This window comes from Neoarius graeffei, chromosome 10 (assembly GCF_027579695.1).
Source record: "Neoarius graeffei isolate fNeoGra1 chromosome 10, fNeoGra1.pri, whole genome shotgun sequence".
Classification (NCBI taxonomy): Eukaryota; Metazoa; Chordata; class Actinopteri; order Siluriformes; family Ariidae; genus Neoarius; species Neoarius graeffei.
This window is the reverse complement of record NC_083578.1, coordinates 5332786-5355563: the sequence shown is the minus strand read 5'-3', so window position 1 is coordinate 5355563 and position 22778 is coordinate 5332786. Positions and strand designations below refer to the sequence as shown.

Here is a 22778-nt window from a genome sequence, read left to right as displayed (position 1 = left end):
TCCTTTGTGACTTCGCTGACTATTACACGCCTTGCTCTTGGAGTGACCTTTGTTGGTCGACCACTCCTGGGGAGGGTAACACTGCTCTTGAATTTCCTCCATTTGTACACAATCTGTCTGACTGTGGATTGATGGAGTCCAAACTCTTTAGAGATGGTTTTGTAACCTTTTCCAGCCTGGTGAGCATCAACACTTTTTCTGAGGTCCTCAGAAATCTCCTTTGTTTGTGCCATGATACACTTCCACAAACACGTGTTGTGAAGATCAGACTTTGATAGATCCCTGTTCTTTAAATAAAACAGGGTGCCCACTCACACCTGATTTGCCATGTCATTGATTGAAAACACCTGACTCTAATTTCACCTTCAAATTAACTGCTAATCCTAGAAGTTCACATACTTTTGCCACTCACAGATATGTAATATTGGATCATTTTCCTCAATAAATAAATGACCAAGTATAAGATTTTTGTCTCATTTGTTGAACTGGGTTCTCTTTATCTACTTTTAGGACTTGTGTGAAAATCTGATGTTTTAGGTCATATTTATACAGAAATCTAGAAAATTCTAAAGGGTTCACAAACTTTCAAGCACCACTGTACATGTCCAACCAACAGCCCCGAACACCTTCATTTAAAGTGTCCCTGCCTCCTGAAAATTGTATTTTTTTTTTTTTAGATAATTTCAAATATTTCTGCTAATGCAGTAAAAATGTTGGGAATAAATATTGTGCACTGATTTATTAAAATGTGAAGTTTAATTTGTCTTTACTGGTAATATGTCAGGACACCAAGATAGATCATCCAATCAGGGTCGAATAGAAGAATCCTCATCAGTTGCTGGGGAGTAAAACCTCTGTGTGACATTTTACGGCTACATTTATCTCTTTATTTTCAAAGGACTGTATAAATCAGCATTTGAATTTTCACCTCATATGCCTACCAATGTTAAGTGTAACTACTGTATCCTTGACTTGCGAGTGACATCAAAGCAAAATAGAAACCCGGATGTCGGCCATGTTGGTGGAGACACAAATGCGGGGTCGAGCAACATTCCATACAAAACAGTCACATGCGCAAGTCTCTTTGTTGTTCTTTTAGCTCTGCCATATCTTTGTGCTGTATATGGTCGTGGTCACAACAGTACTCGTGATCCTGGCACATTCTGATTTTTTAGAATTTCGTCCATGATTCAGAAAGAGGGCGAGGAAACTCTGAGGCTTAGTATGGAGAGGAGACGAGCGCGGCTGAACAACATCGGCAGGGCTGATCTAACAGAGACTAAAACCAAAACAGCTCATGTTTGCAGTAATCATTTTATCTCAGGTGAGATTCAAAAGCTTTCTCAATAATATCATGGAAGATTTTTTTTGTGTTGCTAGAATTTTGCTATAAATTGAGCGTTCTCGTCGTGGTTCACTCAGTCGTTGTTATAATTTTAACACGTGTATTACCATTTCACTTCTAGGAGCGCCAGCAAAATTATACGATAGAAACAATCCAGACTGGGCGCCCACTCAGAACATGGGCTATGTTTCATCCAAGGTCGGACTCGATTCTTCAGCAGCCAAACCAGATAGAACTAGTGGTGTGTCGTTCACGAACAAACCGTTCTTTTTGAACGAGTCTTCGAAGTGAACGACTAGAACTAGTTTGCGCTGCCTCTCGGTCGTTGGCGAATCAGCAGGATCTGTTCAGTAGCAGAAGGGCGTCCAACTTGCATTTTGATCTGTGCAGAGCAGCGCCACTTTACTTCTTTAAGGGCTATCTGAGCCCTATTATCAGAGCGTTGACACATGCCAGGTCTTTAGTTTACAATTTAGAGCTCTCACTCAGCAATACATTTCAGTTCACAGCGAACGAGCTCAGCAGTTCGCGAACAAACGAACAGCCAGCAGCCAGCCTGACTGCTGCCATACTGGGCTGGGCGCATAGCAACAGTTTCCATGACTGTGATAAACAATGAAGAACGTGGCTCTGGAGATCGCGGCATACTGTGTTCATTTTTTTAATGTTAATGCAATTTGTAATAAAGTGGTTTGTTCTTTGTAATGAGCATTGCTGTTGAATATGAGCAAAATGGGTGTTACTTAATGGGTTTGAACAACTGCATGAAACAGTCTGCAATTGTCTCTTCTCAACTTTGTCGGCATCCCCCTCCCTCGTCCGCGTCAAGGAGAGAAAAGGAGGTCTCTTGCTCGAACAGCTGGAAAAGGTCTCGCTAGACGTGACATCAATCGAATGTTCGTGCATAACAACCGTTTCCATGACCAGGCCAAACAATGAATGATCATGAATGCAGCAGAGAGACATCGCAGGCTACTGTTCGCTGAATACGATGACTTGTAAAGTTGTTTATTCTCTGAAATGAGTGCTGCTGTTAAATAAGCAATTTTTTTTTTTGCTTAATGGGTTTGAGAGAACAACTGCATAACCGGCAGACCATGGCTCTACTAAAATAAATATAATAAATATAAAAACAGCTTTATTCTCATCTACATTTAACTTTCAGAGCTTTGTTTATGTAGTCTTTTTCAGATAATGCTAGGATAATGTTTTTCTTCCATCTTTTTCTCAAGCACATTGTAATGTATGAAAATCTATTGTGGATGGCACCTCTGCCGCCTCTCGTTCACTCAAGATGAACTAAACTTCGGACGACAGCCATTGTTGTGCCGCTTTGGTGTGACGTCATCAAAATGAACGAGTGAACGAACTGAACGAACAAATTTCTTTGCTGAACTGACCGACATGAACGAACTGGCGGAAATGAATCGCCATGTCCCACCAATAGATAGAACGCGATATCTGGGCACTCGATGGTTAGTAGAAGCGTCTTATCTTCAGAAAAGTCTGACTTTTTTTGAATAATATGGGCCAAACCCACACACATCTACACTACCGTTCAAAAGTTTGGGGTCACCCAGACAATTGTGTCTTCCATGAAGTCACACTTTTATTTACCACCATAAGTTGTAAAATGAATAGAAAATATAGTCAAGACATTTTTCTGGCCATTTTGAGCATTTAATCGACCCCACAAATGTGATGCTCCAGAAACTCAATCTGCTCAAAGGAAGGTCAGTTTTATAGCTTCTCTAAAGAGCTCAACTGTTTTCAGCTGTGCTAACATGATTGTACAAGGGTTTTCTAATCATCCATTAGCCTTCTGAGGCAATGAGCAAACACATTGTACCATTAGAACACTGGAGTGATAGTTGCTGGAAATGGGCCTCTATAGAGATCTTGCAGTCACGTGACCAGAAAGTACACAGCCGCCATCTTGTCGGTAAAAAACACCGCTGAATACTGCTGCACTAGTGTACAGAATGGATCAATTTCAACCGACGGACTACACAGCTCATTTTTCTAATGAACAGAGAACTAGATATATGTCTAAAATAAACGATCTACAGATTAGTGACCCTTATCGCTTACCGGACGTAGTTTTCACGACCGTGTCAGTGGATATTGAACTGCCAGAGGTGGAATACCCAGATGTGTATAATTACCTCATTAACTTTCCCTCGCTGTTCAGTGGTGAAGCACTGCGTGCTTATAAATCTCTGGACAGTTATCTTTACAGAAATTCAGGATTTGTCAGCGACTCAGATGTGGCATCTTGTAAACAAGAAAATAACTATCCTCATTGGACGGGTAAGTCACTTAAGTATTGAGTACTAACACTATTTATATCAGTACCTAGTATAGCACTGACCAGCCGATTATAGAATAAGGTAATTCCAGCTGTAATTCCAAATCGTCCGTTTTGTTTACCATGGATCTGGCATTGGAGAGGTAGAGGCTTAGCAGTGGAGATTTGAGTGGCTGTTTTCTGAGCTTAGTCAACAGGCCGGCTCTGCAGCCTCGCTTTTGCTTCCTCTCCCGGCGCCGCCTCCTTCGCTTTGCTTCTGATAACAATCCACGGAGACCCTGCTGGTCTCGCTATCTCATCCGGAATGTTGTGCATGCGATGGAAATCGCTACAAACCGTCATTTTCTGCTGGAAACCAATGTCCAGTAAGTCCATACGGTTGTAGTGGATATTGAAGTCCGGTACAGACGAACAACACGCAAAAATACACACAAAAAACATAAACGTGCACAGGTAGGGAGAGCTTGTAGCCGCAGCCGTTGTAGTAGAATTGTATATAGTAGGGTTTTCCAGAAGAAAAGGTAGAAGTAGAGCCAGAAGTAGAAGGCGGAAATATGGCGTTTGGCCGACAAGATGGCGTCTGTCACAATCTGGATCGGCTGCGATGTCACATGCAAGTGCTCCAAACACCTATGTAGATATTGCACCCAAAACCAGACATTTGCAGCTAGAAGTGTCATTTACCACATTAGCAATGAACCGAGGGGCGTTCAATAAGTAATGCCCCTGACCCACTTCCCATAGCAGTAGAGCAACGAAACTTGGCACAGTTATTAGTCTTTCTCTACATAGGAACCACCCAGAGTTATGCATTTCTCCCATCGTTTGATGCAGCTCTGGAGACCGTTTTTGTAGAACTTTGTATATCCACCGTCATATCAGACGCTCATGACGTAGCACATTTTGATCACATGGTTGTAGGTCATCTATAATGTCCTCTAAACACATCTATTTCTCATGTTGCCCATCATGGTTACTGTACTGGTAACAGTAAACTGTTTCATTGTGTATTCATAAGAAATCCCAGATAAATATATCGTCTCATTCTCTAAATGTGTATGCGATCACAAGCATCTTTGTGATACACCTTGAAATTAACCAGTTCAAATGTGAGCATGTAGAAGAATCCCAGATAGCAAAAATCAGTTGAATCAGCATTGAAATAGCGTTTGGCAGAAAACATTGAAATAATGTTGAAATGATATTGAAAGTGTCCCCTTGAATTTGGGTTGAATCAACATTGAATTTTCAACCCTATCAGCATTGAATCAATAGTGATTCAACCATCATCTAAATAGAAATTTCTATTTAGATGATGGTTGAATCACTATTGATTCAATGCTGATAGGGTTGAAAATTCAATGTTGATTCAACCCAAATTCAAGGGGACACTTTCAATATCATTTCAACATTATTTCAATGTTTTCTGCCAAACGCTATTTCAATGCTGATTCAACTGATTTTTGCTATCTGGGAATTGCTCAAGGGCACCTCAGCCCAAGGCTACCCCACGTCAACCTAACTGCACATCTTTGGACTGTGGAGGAAACCCACACAGACACGGGGAGAACGTGCAAACTCCACACAGAAAGGCCCTCGCCGGCTGCTGGGTTCGAACCTGGAACCTTCTTGCTGTGAGGCGACCGTGCTAACCACTGCACCACCGTGAGAAATTGGGTTGATGTTGATGTTTCACCATACACAATGATGGAAAGGCCTGTCTGTGGATATGAACCAGAAAGGATTATACAGTCTTTACCTGGACAATAAAATATTGCCTAAATACAGTACTAGCAGTTAAACTTACTGTACAATTCAAATAACTGCCTGACTAACAAAATATTTGAATATTTGCTCCGGTTTCCCCCACAGTCCAAAGACATGCAGGTTAGGTTAACTGGTGACTCTAAATTGACCGTAGGTGTGAGTGTGAATGGTTGTCTGTGTCAGCCCTGTGATGACCTGGCGACTTGTCCAGGGTGTAGATACGCCGCCTTTCGCCCATAGTCAGCTGGGATAGGCTCCAACTTGCCTGCAACCCTGTAGAAGGATAAAGTGGCTAGAGATAATGAGATGAGAAGACATAACATGTCATAATAAGTCTGTATATTAATCCTCAGTCACTGTTTTATCCTACTCAGTATGGTGGTGAATCTGGAGCTTATGCCAGGAACACTGGGCGTGAGGTGGGATGGGGTTCTTGTCCATCAGAGTACCATGTGTACAAGCACATGTTCACTTAACCACTATTTTTAACCACACTACCACAAAGAGGAGAACTGGCCAGTGTTGTTGAAGCAAATTTCTTCAGTCGCAAGCACGGACAGTCTATGGTCGCAAGTCTCGTCATCAACGGAGCTCTTCTGAAAGTTCTTCTGAGAGACGGTTATTTGGACCATTCCAAATAGTGGCCGGTACGGTAGAATTTTCTGTTCGTTTTTTCCTTACATGTTGCACACACAAGATTTGCACATAACCATAAATAATAATCTATTCTTCATAGTTCCTTGTGCTCTATTAAAATTCTAAATTAAATAAATGAAATTCAATGAAATATAGGAAACCCCCCTCCCACAAAATGGTCTCACCCAGAGTGCACCCCAGGCTCCCGTCCAGTGGTGCAGTGTATGATGACAACAAAATCAACATATATTCAACATTTGATCAAATGTTTCCTTCAACCATTACATTGAGTCGAACACATTTTTTCAACTTTTTATCAGTGGTTGATTAATGGTTGATCCACCATCAGTGTTCAACTATAACTGTAAATCAACCATCTTAACCAAATATCAACATTGAAATAACATCATTTGCTATCTGGGATGTAATATGGAGTCCTTCATACATGTAGCCTCTGGCTCTGCAATCATATTTACAGTAAAGTAACTGGACTGGTTTTAGTTCCAATGCAGCTGTTCACAGTTTAACACTGTAGGAAGTTTCATGCTAAATTTATATTTAAACTTTAAACTATCAGAACGCTCCCAAGAACCTGAGACGGGAATAAAAATAAGTTTACATTGAAGGCACTGCAGTGAGCAGGTTGTCTAAACTTGATTGCCTGTGTGACCCTGTGCTCTCTTCCTCCAGGGTTTGCTCTACTAAAGGTGATTTGCTCTTTAAGAGAAAAAATGCTGGAGCAAGATTGATGATTGGTCAGTTTGTGGAGGAGTTGAAGGCATTTACCTGATTTAACTTTAGGACATTTACAAAAATTCAGACTGGCAACAATCATCATTTCAGTCATAAGAAAACGAAGTCATGAGTCGGTTTGTTGTCACTTCACTGTGTGAAGAGTCACATGAACATTTTACAGGTTTTTAAACACTTTATGATTCACACTTTTTTTTATGAGTGGTTTTCATTTTCAGATATGATTTTCTCACACTTATAAAATCTCAAATGTGATCGTACATTGTTTTCACTTTTTCACACATGCAATTTAAGGGCATAACAAAGTGGAACGCATTTACATATATATATTTCTATATTACATCTGAAATATGTTACATGTGATTGTGTGTGTGTGTGTGTGTGATTTTTCTGTAATGATTGTGACAGTATATTTCCAAACTAGACTAATACAGAGATTGTTTTACTGGTGGAACGAAGTATCATTGATGTGGAAACAGAAATCACATGATCGTTCACATTCATGGAATAAAGTTTATTTCTTTAATTATTTGCAGGCACTCTTTCCTTTTCATTTCTATCATCTAATATTAATTAGACTTTAAATAAATTGGAAAAGAAAGACTTAACAGATTTCTGCACAGAGATAAGAAATTCAAAACAGGTGTACAGTGGAACAAGTAACAACTTCATATTAAAAAAACCTTACATAGTTTAACAGATGAATTAAACTCTAGTGGATGAACAGTTTCCTCGGTGAAAAATTAAAATGAGAATTCATGGTCAGAATCTAAACCTTCTCCTAACGCTTTACTTCTGACTGAAAACACAAACAGGTGTATCAGGGAGAAACAGTGTATTAAATATTATAAATATAATGTTTTATTCGAGTTGTTACCTGAAGTGTCAGTTACATCTGTTTCCTTTGACGAGGAAGAAAGTTCCAGTAGCGACTCCGAGCAGTCCAACAGCCAGACCCACTCCACAGACCACAGAGGGACCCACACTGGGAAGCTCAACATCCACCTCTACACACACACACACGGTTATTTCTACTCGAAGGAAAGACTGAATCAGTAGTTAAACTCTCCGTCTCACCCCATGTCTTGGTGTCGGGCGTCTCCAGGGCCTCGTGCTCCACCGTGCAGGTGTAAACGTCTCCTTCCTGTGGAGTGAAGGGCAGGTGGGAGAACTGGTTGTAGGTTTTGTCCTTATTCGGGTAATAACGGCTTAGTGTGGATTGTTCCATCACATCTACACTGTTTTTGGTCCAGCGTACAGTAACAGGTGGAGGGAAAAATCGTGCGGAATGACAGATGAGCATGTTCTCTGAACCCAGCTGCATCTTTTGTTTGGGATAGATGGAGCTTTGTGGGGCATCTGGAGAAAAATATAAAGCACATGTGCACCATTGTTATGACTCTGAGACTGTGATGCATTCATTATTTCTTCTGGCTTTCGATATATAGAGGATGTTACACGGTGGTGTGAAGATATGAAGTTTATCTTTGAGTGGTGAATGGATACATCATGAGGGAGCGAAGCGAACGAGTGAAATATTTTTCAACATGAGAAAATAAACTTGATATCTTCAAGCCAATGTGCAATATTATTTGTATTATATGAACATATCCAAAAAAAACCCACCATAAGTTAATCAAAAGTATTTAAATTTTGAAACGGTTCACCATTTTGACAACACACGTCTAGTCAGCGGGAAAACACTGGGAGTGACATCATCAGAGTGAAATATTGGGAATTATGTCACTCAGATCCACGATGTATTTCGTATGAAAAATGCAAGTTTTTATTGAGTGATTTTCTTTTTATTCTATCGACACATTCACAAACAAAAAGTCCCCAAATTTATCAAAACAATTCATTAATTTCCTCATGAGTGAAGATATTGGAGACTGTGTTACTCAGGTCCCGGATGTAGCTCCTATGAAAAATATGAGTGGTGTATTTCCCAGTAAAACACTCGTGTCCATATAATAATAACCAACAGGAATCTGGAATCTAAGCTGTGATTTTAAACGTGAATTCTGAGGACAGCAGCTTTATTACAGGTTTATTAAACATAAAATGTAATGGATTACACTTCATTCAGCATTTATAGATGATAAACAGATGCCAGAGAAAGAACATGGAACATGACTATTTACAAATAAACCCTCTGCTTGTGTTCACGACTGAGTAATGTGCCATCCTACTGCCTCAGATCATCTTCACATTTTCTAGCAAGTCAATTATAAAATCTACCTTTAGCTCCATAATCCATAATTGGTGTGTGTGTGTGTGTGTGTGTGTGTGTGTTGGGGATAGAAATAAAAGATTTAAAATAAAAAAATTAAAAAATAAATTTAAAAAAAGATTTATTTAGATTTACAAACCCCACACTTCAGCAGTTAGTCTGTTCAGAGAGAACTTTCTTCATTTCTATAAATTTAACTGATAAATAGTTTGTGTTCGGGGCGAAGCAAACAGCTGCTGTGATGATGTGGTGCATTCTGGGATGTTTTAGTCGAATAAAAAGCCTTTATGAAATGAAAATAGTGTGAGACAGCAGTGCTGTAGTGTCGGCTGTGAGATTAGAGTATTGTACAGTAAATGAGAGCTTTACAGGCTGGAGACTGTGATTGTTCCTGTAGTTTACTGACAGTGTAATGGTCAGTGATTTACAGTCAAATCTACAACAAATCTCACATCTTCATGCTGGAAAATCATTTTAGACTCAATATCATCAAGGTAAATTTGTGCTCCTATAAACACTGAGTTTCTCACCCTGTGGCACCGGCCGGTCTTTAAAGTCCTCTGTGAGCACCTGTAAGTTTTGTTGGCAGGCGGCCATTTCACCCTCGGCAAGCTCGTACACTCCAGGGTACTCAATCGGATCAGCGAAGGGAGGCAGCATTGTCACTCCATTCTTCTTCTCAAAATCTGCATAAAACTCCTCATCTCCATCGGACCCTAACATAAACTCCTTATTCTTCTCTGAACATTCGGTTATTTGCAGGTGTTGATGTTTAACTGGAGAAACACACACACACACACACACACACACACACACACACACACACACACGTTCAAACTGCAGCAGCCTGTTACTACAGTGAGATAAAAACATCATCATCACTGACAAAATCACATCATTTTTGTGATGATCTGAAACGATCTGTCTCATTTAAATCAAGCTCTACAGCTTAATAACCAAAACACCACCATTAACACTTTATATACACTCTTCTAATTACCACTGGGCAAAAATATTACAGCAAATTTACACATAAATAAATATCTCACTTACACTGTGATTCAGTGTCCCTCACACACATTAGTGTGAAAAAGATGAGAAATAATTTCATCCTGAAGTTTGTCAGTAAACCAGCAGCTCAGATGAATTCACTTGTCACTGACTTCCACACACTGAATAGAGACAGAAATACAGCCGAGTGCAGAGTCAGTGATAAATAAATCATCCAATCAGATCAGTTCTCTCCTCACAGTCAGCTGGGTTCAGGCAGACACTCAAGTGAGTTTCACAATTCCTGATCCTTTACTCTTTCCATACTGAGGTGCGCTGATCATTACAAACACAAAGAATTAAAACACTGGGAGCACAAAAAGGAAGAAATTAAATTCCTGAATAGTCTTTAGGTTTCAAAAGTCAAACAAACAAGAAAACAATAATAATAATAATAATAATAATAATAATAATTCCTGAATTGCCCTGTGATGACCTGGCGACTTGTCCAGGGTGTACCCCGCCTTTCACCTGTAGTCAGCTGGGATAGGCTCCAGCTTGCCTGCGACCCTGTAGAACAGGATAAAGCGGCTACAGATAATGAGATGAGATTAGAGATTCCTGAATTTTTGAGGTTTTGTGCCTGAAATAGTAAAAAAAAAAAAGGATCTGAAATAATAATACAAAATAAAAGTTTAGGTTTCAAAGGTTAAACAAACAAACAAACAACAATGACATTAATTTTTACAGCTCCTGAAATTTTGAGCTTTTGTTCTTGACATAGAAAAAGGGGTTTAGAATTAAAAAAGAAAGAAAGAAATGAAAAGCTGTGTATCCTGTTCTGTTTTATGGTTGGCATCGTACACATTTTATAACAATAAAAACAAAATAAACAAAGTGTCTGTGCTAGAAGTGATATCTGTACCGTAAGTAGTTTTGTCAGTAAACACATACTGGCGTCTCTTTTCTTGTGAATAAATCTGCTGTGGTGTTCTGTACAGTTCACTACAGACGGTCTTAAATAGCATTGTGTAAACACTGTATACACTCTGTAGTGCACATTATATGTGTGGCGGCCTGCGTAGTCAAATTCCCACATCTTTTACTTTAGTATTTCTAAAAAAACCCACAAGGGTTCCTGAACTGAACTATGTTTCACTTTTTGCACAGACACATCTCAACCAGTCGTCCAGTAGAAAACCACAATTAAATGTTTAATTCCAAGTGCACTGAAGGACTGGTGCGTTCCAGTCGGAAGACGGCATCCTGTGTAGGCAGCGTTCTTGGGGCAGCATCTGTGCGCTCCTGAGAAAAGGACTGTCCCAGTCAGAAGACAATCCCATAATTCAGTGTGCCAGACTGGAGTTCTGGACATTTTGGCAAACGTGGCAGAACCAGTTGTCACTCCAACAGATATAATATGGAAATTGGTCTGTTGCGAAGGTAACCTCCATTTATGTAGCTAACTTTTGCTGCTAATTAACAGCTCATGAGCTAGCAGATATTTACTGAACAGTGGATGGATTTTATTTTAATTGTACCGAGGTATAGTGTTTAGTTTCAGTGGTTTTCAGACAGATCGTACACTTATCACTGACTTCTGACTCGGGCTCAGTCAGATAATTTAACATGATTTTTATCAAGAAATATGAAAGTTATCATGATACTGAGTAGTGAATAATCAAATCTATGATCTAATAAGTCTGAAAAAATAAATAATCAAGAACAGTAATATTCATTTGTTTGTTCATGACACCTCATCTGGCCGTGTCTCTTTCTGATGATTGTCCTGAGGAGGAGATGAGCGAAGAAGAAAGAAGACCGAAAGCTGCAGAATCAAGAGTCCTCTGATTTTTAGGAGAAAAAAAAACTGCCTTTGTTTTTAGGGCTCCTGAAATCATACTTTTCTGAATTTAATGAAATTTGTTGCTTTAGTTTGAGTCTATAAAAACATCTAACATGGACATAGTTTTGAATCAGTTTGTTTTTTTATTTATAATGCCAGGAAAATAGTGGCCACTCGTTTGAGATCCATTCAAGCGGGCGATAATGAAGCAATAACAAACTCACAGGAGCGTGGTGATACTAAATATCCACATGGCTGTGATTCAGCTGTAGACACAAAACTGCAGGCCGAGTGCTGTAGCTAATCCCAACCGCCAAATTTCCTTTTTACAACAAGACTGTAAAAAGAAATTAATATCGTATCCGACAAAGTAACTGTATAGTGTCGGAGTAACTCACATTTCAGACACAATGTGAACAAATGTTCTGTTCAGTTTTGCTCCTGTAGTGGAAATCACTCCTGAAGAAGCTTCACTCATTTTATAGCGTGTTGGCTAACTGGCTAGCGCACTCACTTTGATTTGTATATTTCTGCTGCTTCTGGTAAAATTGTCTTCTCTTTTTCCTTTTCATCCTCAATAGTGATTGAGGTTTTATTAGGTCAAACAGGCTAATCATCATCATCATCATCATCATCACCACAACATAAAATATAATAACATGGATAATTGTGGGTTGTGATTTACCCCATTGCAATAACATGAAAAAAAAGATAAAAGAAATCCTGGGGGAATCTCTGGAACTCAGGGAGAACATGCAAAATTCCACACAAACAATAAACCAAGCTTAGGTTCAAACCAGAGGTCTGATAGTCTGAGTGTATATTATACCATCAAATAATTTTAATAAAATGCTGAGGGCCTTTACTGATTTAATGCAATGTTTCTCAAAATGTTATCTGAGGACACCCTGGGGGTCTGTGATGCATAATCAATAATAATTAAACTATCCATCCATTATGTATATTGTTTATCTATCAGGGTTGAGGGGGTTCCTGAAGCCAATCCCAGATGATTTCAGGTGAGAGTCGGAGTTCACCCTGGGCAGCTCACCAGACTGTCGCAGGACTAACACAGAGATGAACAGCCATCACACTCACACTCACACCAGTGGGAAATTTAGAGGAGCCAGTTGACCTAATCCACATGTCTTTGGACTGTGGGAGGAAATCAGAAAACCTGGAGGAAACGCCACACAGAAAGACCCCAGCTGGCCACAAGGTTGAACCCAGAACCTTCTTGCTGTGAGGCAACAGTGCTAACCACTGCACAACCAGGGTTTATGATACTGAAAAAAAAACAAATATCCAAAATAATATTGTTCACATTCCAATAATGATATGTTTGGTGGGGATCTGTGAAGTTTATTCTACAGTTACAGTTGTTCCTGACTGCAAAAAGATTGGGAGTGCTTGGTTCAGTGATATGTAGCTCTTTATTTACGAACTTTGTCAGATAAGGAAGAGATATTTTATGCAATAATTTCCTGTATATAAAGACTGTCGAACCTGGTATGTGTGCAGGTGGATGGGAAGGAGGACTCAGGAGATCAGCAGATTTTGATTTAGCTTTGGGTCTTGCTTTATTTCTCCAACAGGCACTTTACAGAATGCTCACAACAACTCAACCGGTAAAACAAAATAATACACAGTCTGAATATTTCAGGACTTTCCCCACAATCAAATCCACCAACACTTTCAAAGGTCACACTTTGTCAGCTCTGTTCCTTTCTCTTATGTTCACGGCCTTTCTAAAAGATAAATAAAAGAACATATCTGTAACCTTGAATTGGACTGAAAGGCTGTTTTTCAAACTGTATGAACTCTGTACTGTACTATTATGTATTTGAAATGAACACTGATGCCTCAGTATCTCCACTAGACGTCACTGTGTTTGTGCTGTATGTGTTCATATGTATGCATGAGGTCAGATGAAGAAAGAGGGAATCACAAAACATGGAGGAACTGAACCTCTGACTCATTTAGCTCATGTAAAGGTTGCATTAAGTTGATAGATGGCTGATTGCTTTGCTATTTTCTCCATAAATATTAAGGAGAGAGGAATCACATAGTACAATATTTATTGTACCCCTTAACATAATCCTATTCAAACTATTGAAATATTAGACTTGTCATTTAAATGTGTACAATGACACTGTGGCTATTTGTTGGTGTATGTAGTTTTTTTTTTTAATTAATATTTAAAATGTCCAGCAATTGTACACATTAAATCCAATTCAACATTATTTATATGCACTGAAAGGTGCAAATGTTGGCTTTTACAGCTTTAAAGATAATTCCAGTCTAATTATGTACCTTCCATTAAAGTATGCTATTTCTCCATTTCCATTTGAAAGATACATAATAAAGGTACAAAAGGTACCCCTCCAGCAATAAAGAATGGTAAAGTTAAGTACTCTTTTTTTCTGAGAGAGACAGCAAACTTTATGCTAAAAAAAAAAAAAAAGCCCCACAGTTACTAAACACGCATCTTGGAGAAGTTCACTGAAACCATTTCCAAATGTGAGCCAATCACAGGGCAGGGATATTATTGCATCATCAGTTTCTCGGAAAAAAATATGTTGAAAAGCCTGCCATGAAAGTCTAAAGAATAAAGAAACACTTATTCTTTAAATATATTATAGTGATGTCCTGTTGAATAAGAGGCGTAATAATATAATGTTGGTTTGAAGAAGATGGAACAGGGCAGGAAACTCTGATTAAATCCCAGTGGAGCATGAAAATGATGATGCTGTAAAATGATGCGCTTTAGACAGCTGAAAAGCTGAACTCAGTCCCATTGGTTTTAAATGAGCTGTCCATCATTTTAGCATGATGTTAAGATATAATAACATGATGATCTGACTAGGTGATCTTCTTCCATTGTCCCAAGGTTGATATTTGCATGCCCATTGTAGGTGCTTTTGATGGTACAAAAGGTTTAGCATGGGCACTCTGACCAGTCTCCAGCTATGCAGCCCCATACACAAAAGGGTGTGATGTGCTGTGTTTTGTTACACATTCCTCCTGTAACCATCATTAATATCGTCTGTGCTTTTCTGTGCCACAGTAGCCCTCCTGTTGGTTTAGATCAGGCTTGAAGTACTCGAGTCCAGGACTCAGACCGGAGTCCGACTCATGTCCTGATTTTAAGGACTTGTTACTTGACTTGGATTTGAGCACTGATGACTCAGACAGGCATTAACTGCATTCGGACTCATAAATTGGAGACAAGGACTCTGATTTTTTCTTTATTTTTTGTCACATAGGATAATAATTTGGCATAAGATATTTATAGCTACATTAATTTTTGTACTAATTTCGTGCAAGAGTGTCACACCTGCGTGCCTTGGCGCGTGCATCAGATAGACTCTCGGGCGCTCTGGACATCGCACGCGACAAGCGGACTCTCACACACGCTATAAATGACTTGCACCTGCACAGGATTAAGGTGCAATCAGCGTGCCTGCATTAAACTGATACATTACCGAGCCTAATTTCCTTGTTTGGTTTCCTGATCCCTGATTCCCTATTTCTCGTCTTTGATCCTGCCGAGTCTACGATAGCCTGTTTGTGCCTCGCTCGACATATCGCCTGTTTCACCGTTTTGCGATTTTGCCTGCCGTTCTGGATTGTTTACCATCTTCACTTGTATTAATAAACACACCTTCTGCACTTACATCCGTCTCCCAACCATCTCTGACAGAATACTTCACACTCCCTGATAAAGAGAAGCACATTCACCTGTTCATACGGCATGTTCAAGAACAAACTAATGTTAATGGCACTGAAACAGACATCGTCAAATTGTGTGGTTGGAGTTGGAGTCTTGTTCTCGGATTTGACTCAGACCAATTGTGGACTTGACTTGAAATTTTATTTAATGACTTGGACTTGACTCAGACTTGAACACTGGGGACTCGAGACTGGACTCGGACTTGAGGTTTAGTGACTCAACTACAACCCTGGTTTAGATCAGATGGGATGGGCTTCATTGCTCTCTCTGTCAATCAGCCTCAGGCACACAACCCCCCGGTGCTGGTTCATGGTTTGTTCCTCCGCAGACCACATTCAGTCAGAACTCACAAATGCTGAGTGGGAGCAGCCCATAAGCCTTACCAGCGATGCTCCAAACCCAGTCATCTGGCAATAAGGTTCTGGCTCTTATAAAAGTCACTCAGGATTTCACGCCTGCCCATTTCTCCCACAGCCAATATATTGACGATCAGAACTGAGTGTTTGCTTACTGTATAATAATGTGTATATATAAATATGCAATCCTGGATGTATAAATGGCATTTTGATGAGCAAAAATTTAAACTACACTTACTGGAAGTGAGCTGTAACTGTATCAGATGAGTGCTTGATCAGCTTTAACAATGGGAATGTTTTCCATAATGTGGAGCATAAAATAATCCAGAACACTGAATCCACACAGTATTTTATTACATCAGTGTATTATATCATGGCCACATTGCACGTGATGTTTGTCAGGCGCACAGTGTGGTATGCTGGCAACAAAAATATAATTAAAAAATGTGGACAATAATTGTGGGTAAACACATACTGTATTGTTAAATTAAGAAAAAAAAACCTCAATGATTGAAAATCGATAAGATCTTTTACATATGACTATTCAGCCTTAATATAATGGATAAAATTATAAAACAATATTTAAAATGGTTCTTTTATGCTTATGCATTTCCATTTGTACATAAAATTGGGTTAAATTTATTTTTTTATGTCTTGCTTTTATGCTATGTATTGCAATCACAAATGAAATCTCATTATTTGGGAGTTCATTATACACTGCAATATCTTTGGCTATTCCAAAGAGCAATATAGCTTTTTTATGCTAAAATTTCCATGGACATAACATATTAGGTCCAAGATTACATTTATTTATAGATTATTTCTTCATGAGTTATTGAGGCATGGCATAATGTCTGACTCTACCTCATTTTTACATTACAGCCTGGAATAACTGATTTCATAAATACAGTATTCCCAATATCAGTCAGGGAATGGGAGGCAGATGTAAGTGGGAATGCAAGCAGTCTTTTTAAAAGCAATACAATGGTTATAGATCTACACAAATGTATAAAATGTGAATAAGGGTGAACCAGCGACACCTTTATAGACCTGACACCTTTCTGTTTTAGCCAGCAATAACTTTTTCAGCATTTTGTGCTACAGTAGGTCTTCTGTTCTTCTGGATGGTACCATATGTGCTATGTGAATCAATGAGCCTTCGGCACCCATGACCCTGTCGCCAGTTCACCGGTTGTCTTTCCTTGGACCACTTTTGTTCAGTACTAACCACTGCATACCGGGAACACCCCGCAAGATGTATCATATTGGAGATGCTCAGACCCAGTCATCTCACCATCACAGTTTTGGCAAAGTTGCTCAGATTCATACACTTAGCCATTTTTCCTGCTTCCAACACATCAACTTCAAGAACTGACTGTTCTCTTTCTTGCTGCCTAATATATCCCACCACTTGATTGGTGCCACTGTAATGAGATGATCAATAATATTCACTTCACTGATCAGTAGTTTTAATGTTATGGCTGATCAGTGTAAATATTTCCTCAAACACATCCCGCTGATTTCAGATTTCCTCTATGTTTTACATCTTCATGTTAGCCAAATGCTAACATACAGCATAATCACCTACACATAAGCAGTGAGAGCAAGAGACTGAAAGATGATGATTTCTGACTCGTGGGTTTATTACACTGCAGCCAAAATCACTTTTAATATCAGTGAGTGTGACGCTGTTATTGTGAAACTTCCATCCATCCATTATCCGTAATTGCTTATCCTGTGTACGGTCGCAGGCAAGCTGGATCCTATCCCAACTGACTATGGGTGAGAGGCGGGGTTCACCCTGGACAAGTCACCAGGTCATCACAGGTCTGACACAGAGAGACACACAACCATTCACACTCACATTCACACCTACGGTCAATTTAGAGCCACCAATTATCCTAACCTGCTTGTCTTTGGATTGTGGGGGAAAACGGAGCACCCGGAGGAAACCCACACAGACACGGGGAGAACATGCACACTCCACACAGAAAGGCCCCCGTCAGCCACTGGGCTTGAACCCAGAACCTTCTTGCTGTGAGGTGACAGTGCTAACCACTACACCACTGTGCCACCTATTGTGAAACTTGTTTCTTTTATTTCACTCAAGCAAGTCAGGCTATTACTGTAATAAGAAATTGAAATCATCCACAACCTGTACATCCATACATCCTGAACCCTAACCTGCTCGAACCCTCACCTGTTCAATTATAACCTATCTGAATTGTAAGCCACTTTGAATGAAATAGGACATTGGTGCTATACCAGGGTGGAATCCTGTTCCAGATTTGAAAGCTGTAATATGGTTTATACCTTTCACTCACAGCTGAAACTCCACATGTTAAAGTATTTCTCAATCTCAGGCTACAAGATTTGATCTTACTGATCCAAAGGTTGTGAGGTCAAATCCCATGACTGAAAGGAAGTCACAGTTAGGCCTGTAAATATCACACTTAACTCTCAGCTGGTCACCTCTGTGCTTTATTTATGTTTGGAAGCCATGGCCTAATGGTTAGAGAAGCAGCTTTGGGAACAAAAGGTTGCTGGTTCGGTTCCCTGGACCAATAAACCTAATCTCCAACTGCTCCCCAGGCTGCTCATGGTACGTTGTATGCTGCTCTGGTTAAGAGTGTCTGATAAATGCCTGTAGTGTAACATTATGCTTCGCTTACATGATTAAAATTTTCTGACAGAATAATAAATGCACTGTTATAGAAAGTAGACAGTAAATCAAATCATTGTGTATATTTTCTGGTGTTGCAAATTAAAAATAATGACCAGATTTCAGCTGAGTGTTTTCAAAGCTAAAGAACACATTTTAGAATCAGCTCAATGACTCTCCTGATTAAAAGCATCATCTTATAAACTCAGAATGATCCATCACACTGAAAACCATTTCATTTTTAAATTCATTTCATTATTATTAGTAGTATTATTTATGCATTGTTTTTTTCCCCCAGAGGAAGTGAAGCTCCCGACCCCAAACAGGACCTGATTCTCCACTTCAGCTTGAATTAAGTTCAGAATGCATAATCCAGTCGTAATGACGCCACAGAAATACAGCAGGATTAAAAGTTTACTCATAAGAACTGTGTTAATTTCATCAGCTATATAATGCAACATATATAAATCTGTCAAATTATATTTATGAATAGAATTTAAGTCATTTACTGTTTTAAAGAAAATTTTACAGCAATTTCTTTTACAACCAAAAGTTTATTAAGAGTCAGCATCCCTACAGAATCAAAAATCAATCCAGTTTTTACCATTAAAATGAAATTTAAGTGACTGATGATACAAAACCAGAAATTTACAGATAACTGTTAGTATTGAATCGTAATAAACAGCATCACTAAAACTAAGGAAGTGATCCAGGTTAAAATAGACTGTAGGGGGCGCTAATGATTTCATCTCATCTCATTATCTCTAGCCGCTTTATCCTTCTACAGGGTCGCAGGCAAGCTGGAGCCTATCCCAGCTGACTACGGGCGAAAGGCGGGGTACACCCTGGACAAGTCGCCAGGTCATCACAGGGCTGACACATAGACACAGACAACCATTCACACTCACATTCACACCTACGGTCAATTTAGAGTCACCAGTTAACCTAACCTGCATGTCTTTGGACTGTGGGGGAAACCGGAGCACCCGGAGGAAACCCACGCGGACACGGGGAGAACATGCAAACTCCAAACAGAAAGGCCCTCGCCGGCCCCGGGGCTCGAACCCAGGACCTTCTTGCTGTGAGGCGACAGCGCTAACCACTACACCACCGTGCCGCCCGCTAATGATTTAATAATGAAATTTTTACAAGGCTACATTTACTTCTGTAATAGTAATTAATTATTTCATAACTTTCAGATGCATTATAAGGAATTAATTTATACATTTTTAAGCTGAATGTAGTATCTCAGCTCAGTTTGCCAAATTTCTACTCAAGAACTCTTATAAAGCCTATAATCAAGATATTTAACACCAGTTTCAGCAAAATCTGAGAGAAAGCTGGTCTTACATTAAGGAAAGTGATAATACAGACGCAGATGTACATATTATGAAATGCTCATTTCTCAGCAGGTTCTAATTGTTCGGAATAAAGCAGATGTTTAACAGATAAAGCGATTTCAGCAAACACTCCAGTGTTTCTCTGCTCACAGACCTGTAAAAATTAACATCACATGTGTGAGCTTAAAAATCATCACATTTCAGCTTAACTGTAGCTAAACAGTGAGCATTATGGGTAAATTAACTCCATCCAATATGGGGAATGAAGCTGAAACCAACATGTCAACTTCAAATGATGCCTGTGTTTATGTCGGCACCAGGATCCGTCCTGTGAACACAAATCAGAAATAAAGCAGAAGGATGAATATCAGGTAGCAAGGTTAAATATTAATTATTAATAGCACTTCAATTTTAATAACAAATATACAGATGTCCTAATACACGTTTCTGTTTGTAGATTTCCTGCAATCTTCCACTGACCTGAGCATTTCTTCCTGTAGTAGATGAATCCAGCAGCTGAAAGCACGATCCCCAACACCAGCCCTGAAGCCCCGATAGCAATCTTACTCTTATCAGGTTCAGACATCGAGGGATCTGAGACAGAAAGGGGTTTATATAGATAGATTACAAAAATAACTCATATAATAGCAGTTAATAGCAGCACTAAGCGCTATGGAATAGCATTTTTATACAACAACAGTGTTAAGAACTACTTTTACTTTCAGCTATAAAAAACCCGAATAAATTTTATTTGATGATTATATTTTTTTAAGTTGTTGATTATTGTTGTTGACTGAACACCAGGTTTTGAAAGATGAGTTATGATGTGAGTGAAACAGGATCTCTGTTTTTTAAGCTCAGTTCATGACAGTGGACTCAGGTATTTAGATCTAACTGTGATGATCAGACTCACCCCACTTATAGACCATGGGCTTTTGGAAGCTGGCGTGTTGCACCACGCAGGAGATCTCCTCTCCAGATTCAGGCATGTACTCCAGATGTGAGTGGATCTGATAGTACCAGTCTCCATCAGCCATCTCCTCAGTGGACGTTACACCTCCCTTAATCTCTTTCCCGTTTCTCAGCCAGGTCACCTCAATGTCTAGTGGGTAAAAGCTGTAAGCGCTGCACATCAGCCTGGCTGGGTGAGTGCCATCTGACTTCTTTACCAAAGTGACCTCAACCTGGGGCTCAACTGCACAATTAAACCACAACAACATCAACTTACAGCTGAGAGTCATTCATTATAAACTAATAATAATAATAATAATAATAATAATAATAATAATAATAATAATATTTTTTGACACTGAATTTAATTTGGTATCTAATCAGCTAGAGAAGAGCAGCTCAGTGTATATTATATACTCTGTATTTTAATATGAGTAAATAAACCACTGCCAAATAAAGATAAATCTGCTGCAGAATGAAGAAATACTGGAAATATTACAGAATAAAAGTTTTGAGGTTCACAAATAATCTCACCTGCTTTACTGAGGACGTCGCTGGAGTAAATCTGAGCATTGTTCTTACAGAAACTTTCCACAGCAGCTTTCCGTGCTTGCAGCCCTGCAGTGTCATTGTTAAATCTCTCTGCGTTATAGATGCCGTGTGCAGTGTATCCCACAAACTTCCCCAGAGTGCTGTTAAACTCTATGTATTTGATCTTATTGAAGGTGTAAGACTCTATGAGCTCTATGTCACTGAGATCATCAGAGCTCCAGAGGCACCAACGCTGCATTACCTGTGAATTTCCATCTGAGAGAAAAATAACACCAAAGCTTTATTTCACTGCTAAAACTGAGAGTAATACAGTTTTTATTTTGAATCGATTTTAATGTTTATTTTAAAAACTAATTCTGTACTTAAACCTGCCTTTAAACACTAAATAAATAAATAAATCTGCAGTTCTGTAATATTCCTCTGACAAATTTAATGAAGAAACTGCATCCTTCTAAACACGAGCTTCTTTTTGTTTCTTTGTCTGTTTCCTTTCTTTTCTTTTTTTTAACAGAGCACAGGTGGTGTTTTCTTTAACACAGCCTAACCTCAGCAGCTGATCTAATACTCACTTGCTGTGTGCAGGATGGCAGGCAGTAAGAGGAGCAGTATTCTCAGCAGCTCCGACATTGTTCCTCTCTGAGTGTGTTCTCTTACTGAGGAAAGTGTGGGTGAAGCAGCTCTACTCTACACACACACACACACACACACACCAATCCTGCACCACACACACACACACACACACACACAGTCACATGTTTCCAGGCAGAATTCAAACCAATACTGTTCACCTGTTAAAGCTGTCAGGTTTAAATCCATCAGTTCACTATTTAAAACTTCTGAATTCATCAGTTAAGACAAGTTCAGGATTATTTCTCTCTCAAACTGCAGGAGGAATGAGTGTGAGAAATCAACAACAATAATAATAATAATCTAGTTTTCAATTCACAAAATCTGAGTTCAGCTGTTCTAGATTTTATAATTTTTTCCTATTTAGATATAGAAGAATGTGGGCTGTTTTTCTTTAACCTTCATGTCTTTAAAAATTAAAGTTTAGTGTCAATAAAAATAGTTACATGTAGGATCAGACATCGTGGGGTGTTTATTTTAATTGTTTTCCTAAAGTATGTTATTCTCTGCATAACAGTCAAACATTATGTTATCATAGCAACTATTGTCCATTCAGCCATCTGCTTACACACACACACACACACACACACACTCTGTGGAAACATAACTGATCAAAACAAACCAATTATACCAAATAATTGTGATGATAATAATACAACCTCAAATCAGTTAAAGTTGG

At 39.1% G+C, this 22778-nt stretch overlaps 2 protein-coding genes across 4 annotated transcripts in view; both read right to left on the bottom strand.

Annotated features, from left to right (window-relative positions):
* The window catches only part of LOC132892780 (H-2 class II histocompatibility antigen, A-U alpha chain-like), a 153253-nt gene extending 142886 nt beyond the window's left edge, over window positions 1-10367 (bottom strand). Inside the window, exons 1-5 of one of the 3 annotated variants that reach the window (XM_060931158.1) lie at window positions 10096-10367; window positions 9573-9818; window positions 7887-8168; window positions 7687-7816; window positions 7472-7608 (exon numbers count right to left, since the gene is read on the bottom strand). In XM_060931158.1, coding sequence (XP_060787141.1) covers window positions 7695-7816; window positions 7887-8168; window positions 9573-9818; window positions 10096-10153 — 708 coding nt within the window. In that variant the 5' untranslated portion in view covers window positions 10154-10367 and the 3' untranslated portion in view covers window positions 7472-7608; window positions 7687-7694. Of the gene's footprint in view, window positions 1-7471; window positions 7609-7686; window positions 7817-7886; window positions 8169-9572; window positions 9819-10095 lie in introns of those variants that run through there. The other 2 variants (XM_060931160.1, XM_060931159.1) reach the window with 2 other exon arrangements.
* Window positions 10368-12846: 2479 nt separating this feature from the next.
* LOC132892690 (H-2 class II histocompatibility antigen, E-S beta chain-like) lies at window positions 12847-22341 on the bottom strand. The gene is made up of 5 exons (XM_060931003.1): window positions 22042-22341; window positions 21455-21727; window positions 20883-21164; window positions 20411-20563; window positions 12847-12944 (listed from the first exon to the last, which is right to left on the bottom strand). Exons 1-5 carry the CDS (start codon window positions 22097-22099, stop codon window positions 12847-12849), a joined length of 864 nt encoding a protein of 287 aa, XP_060786986.1. The 5' UTR covers window positions 22100-22341.
* Window positions 22342-22778: the final 437 nt, after the last annotated feature.

Bases quoted from the DNA above. Each gene is read 5' to 3' on its own strand.
- LOC132892690 (XM_060931003.1), bottom strand. From the start codon at position 22,099: ATGTCGGAGCTGCTGAGAATACTGCTCCTCTTACTGCCTGCCATCCTG. The intron at 21,165-21,454 runs GTGAGATTATTT...TTAATTGTGCAG, and splicing joins CGACGTCCTCAGTAAAGCAG to TTGAGCCCCAGGTTGAGGTC. The intron at 20,564-20,882 runs GTGAGTCTGATC...TTTCTGTCTCAG, and splicing joins GCCCATGGTCTATAAGTGGG to ATCCCTCGATGTCTGAACCT.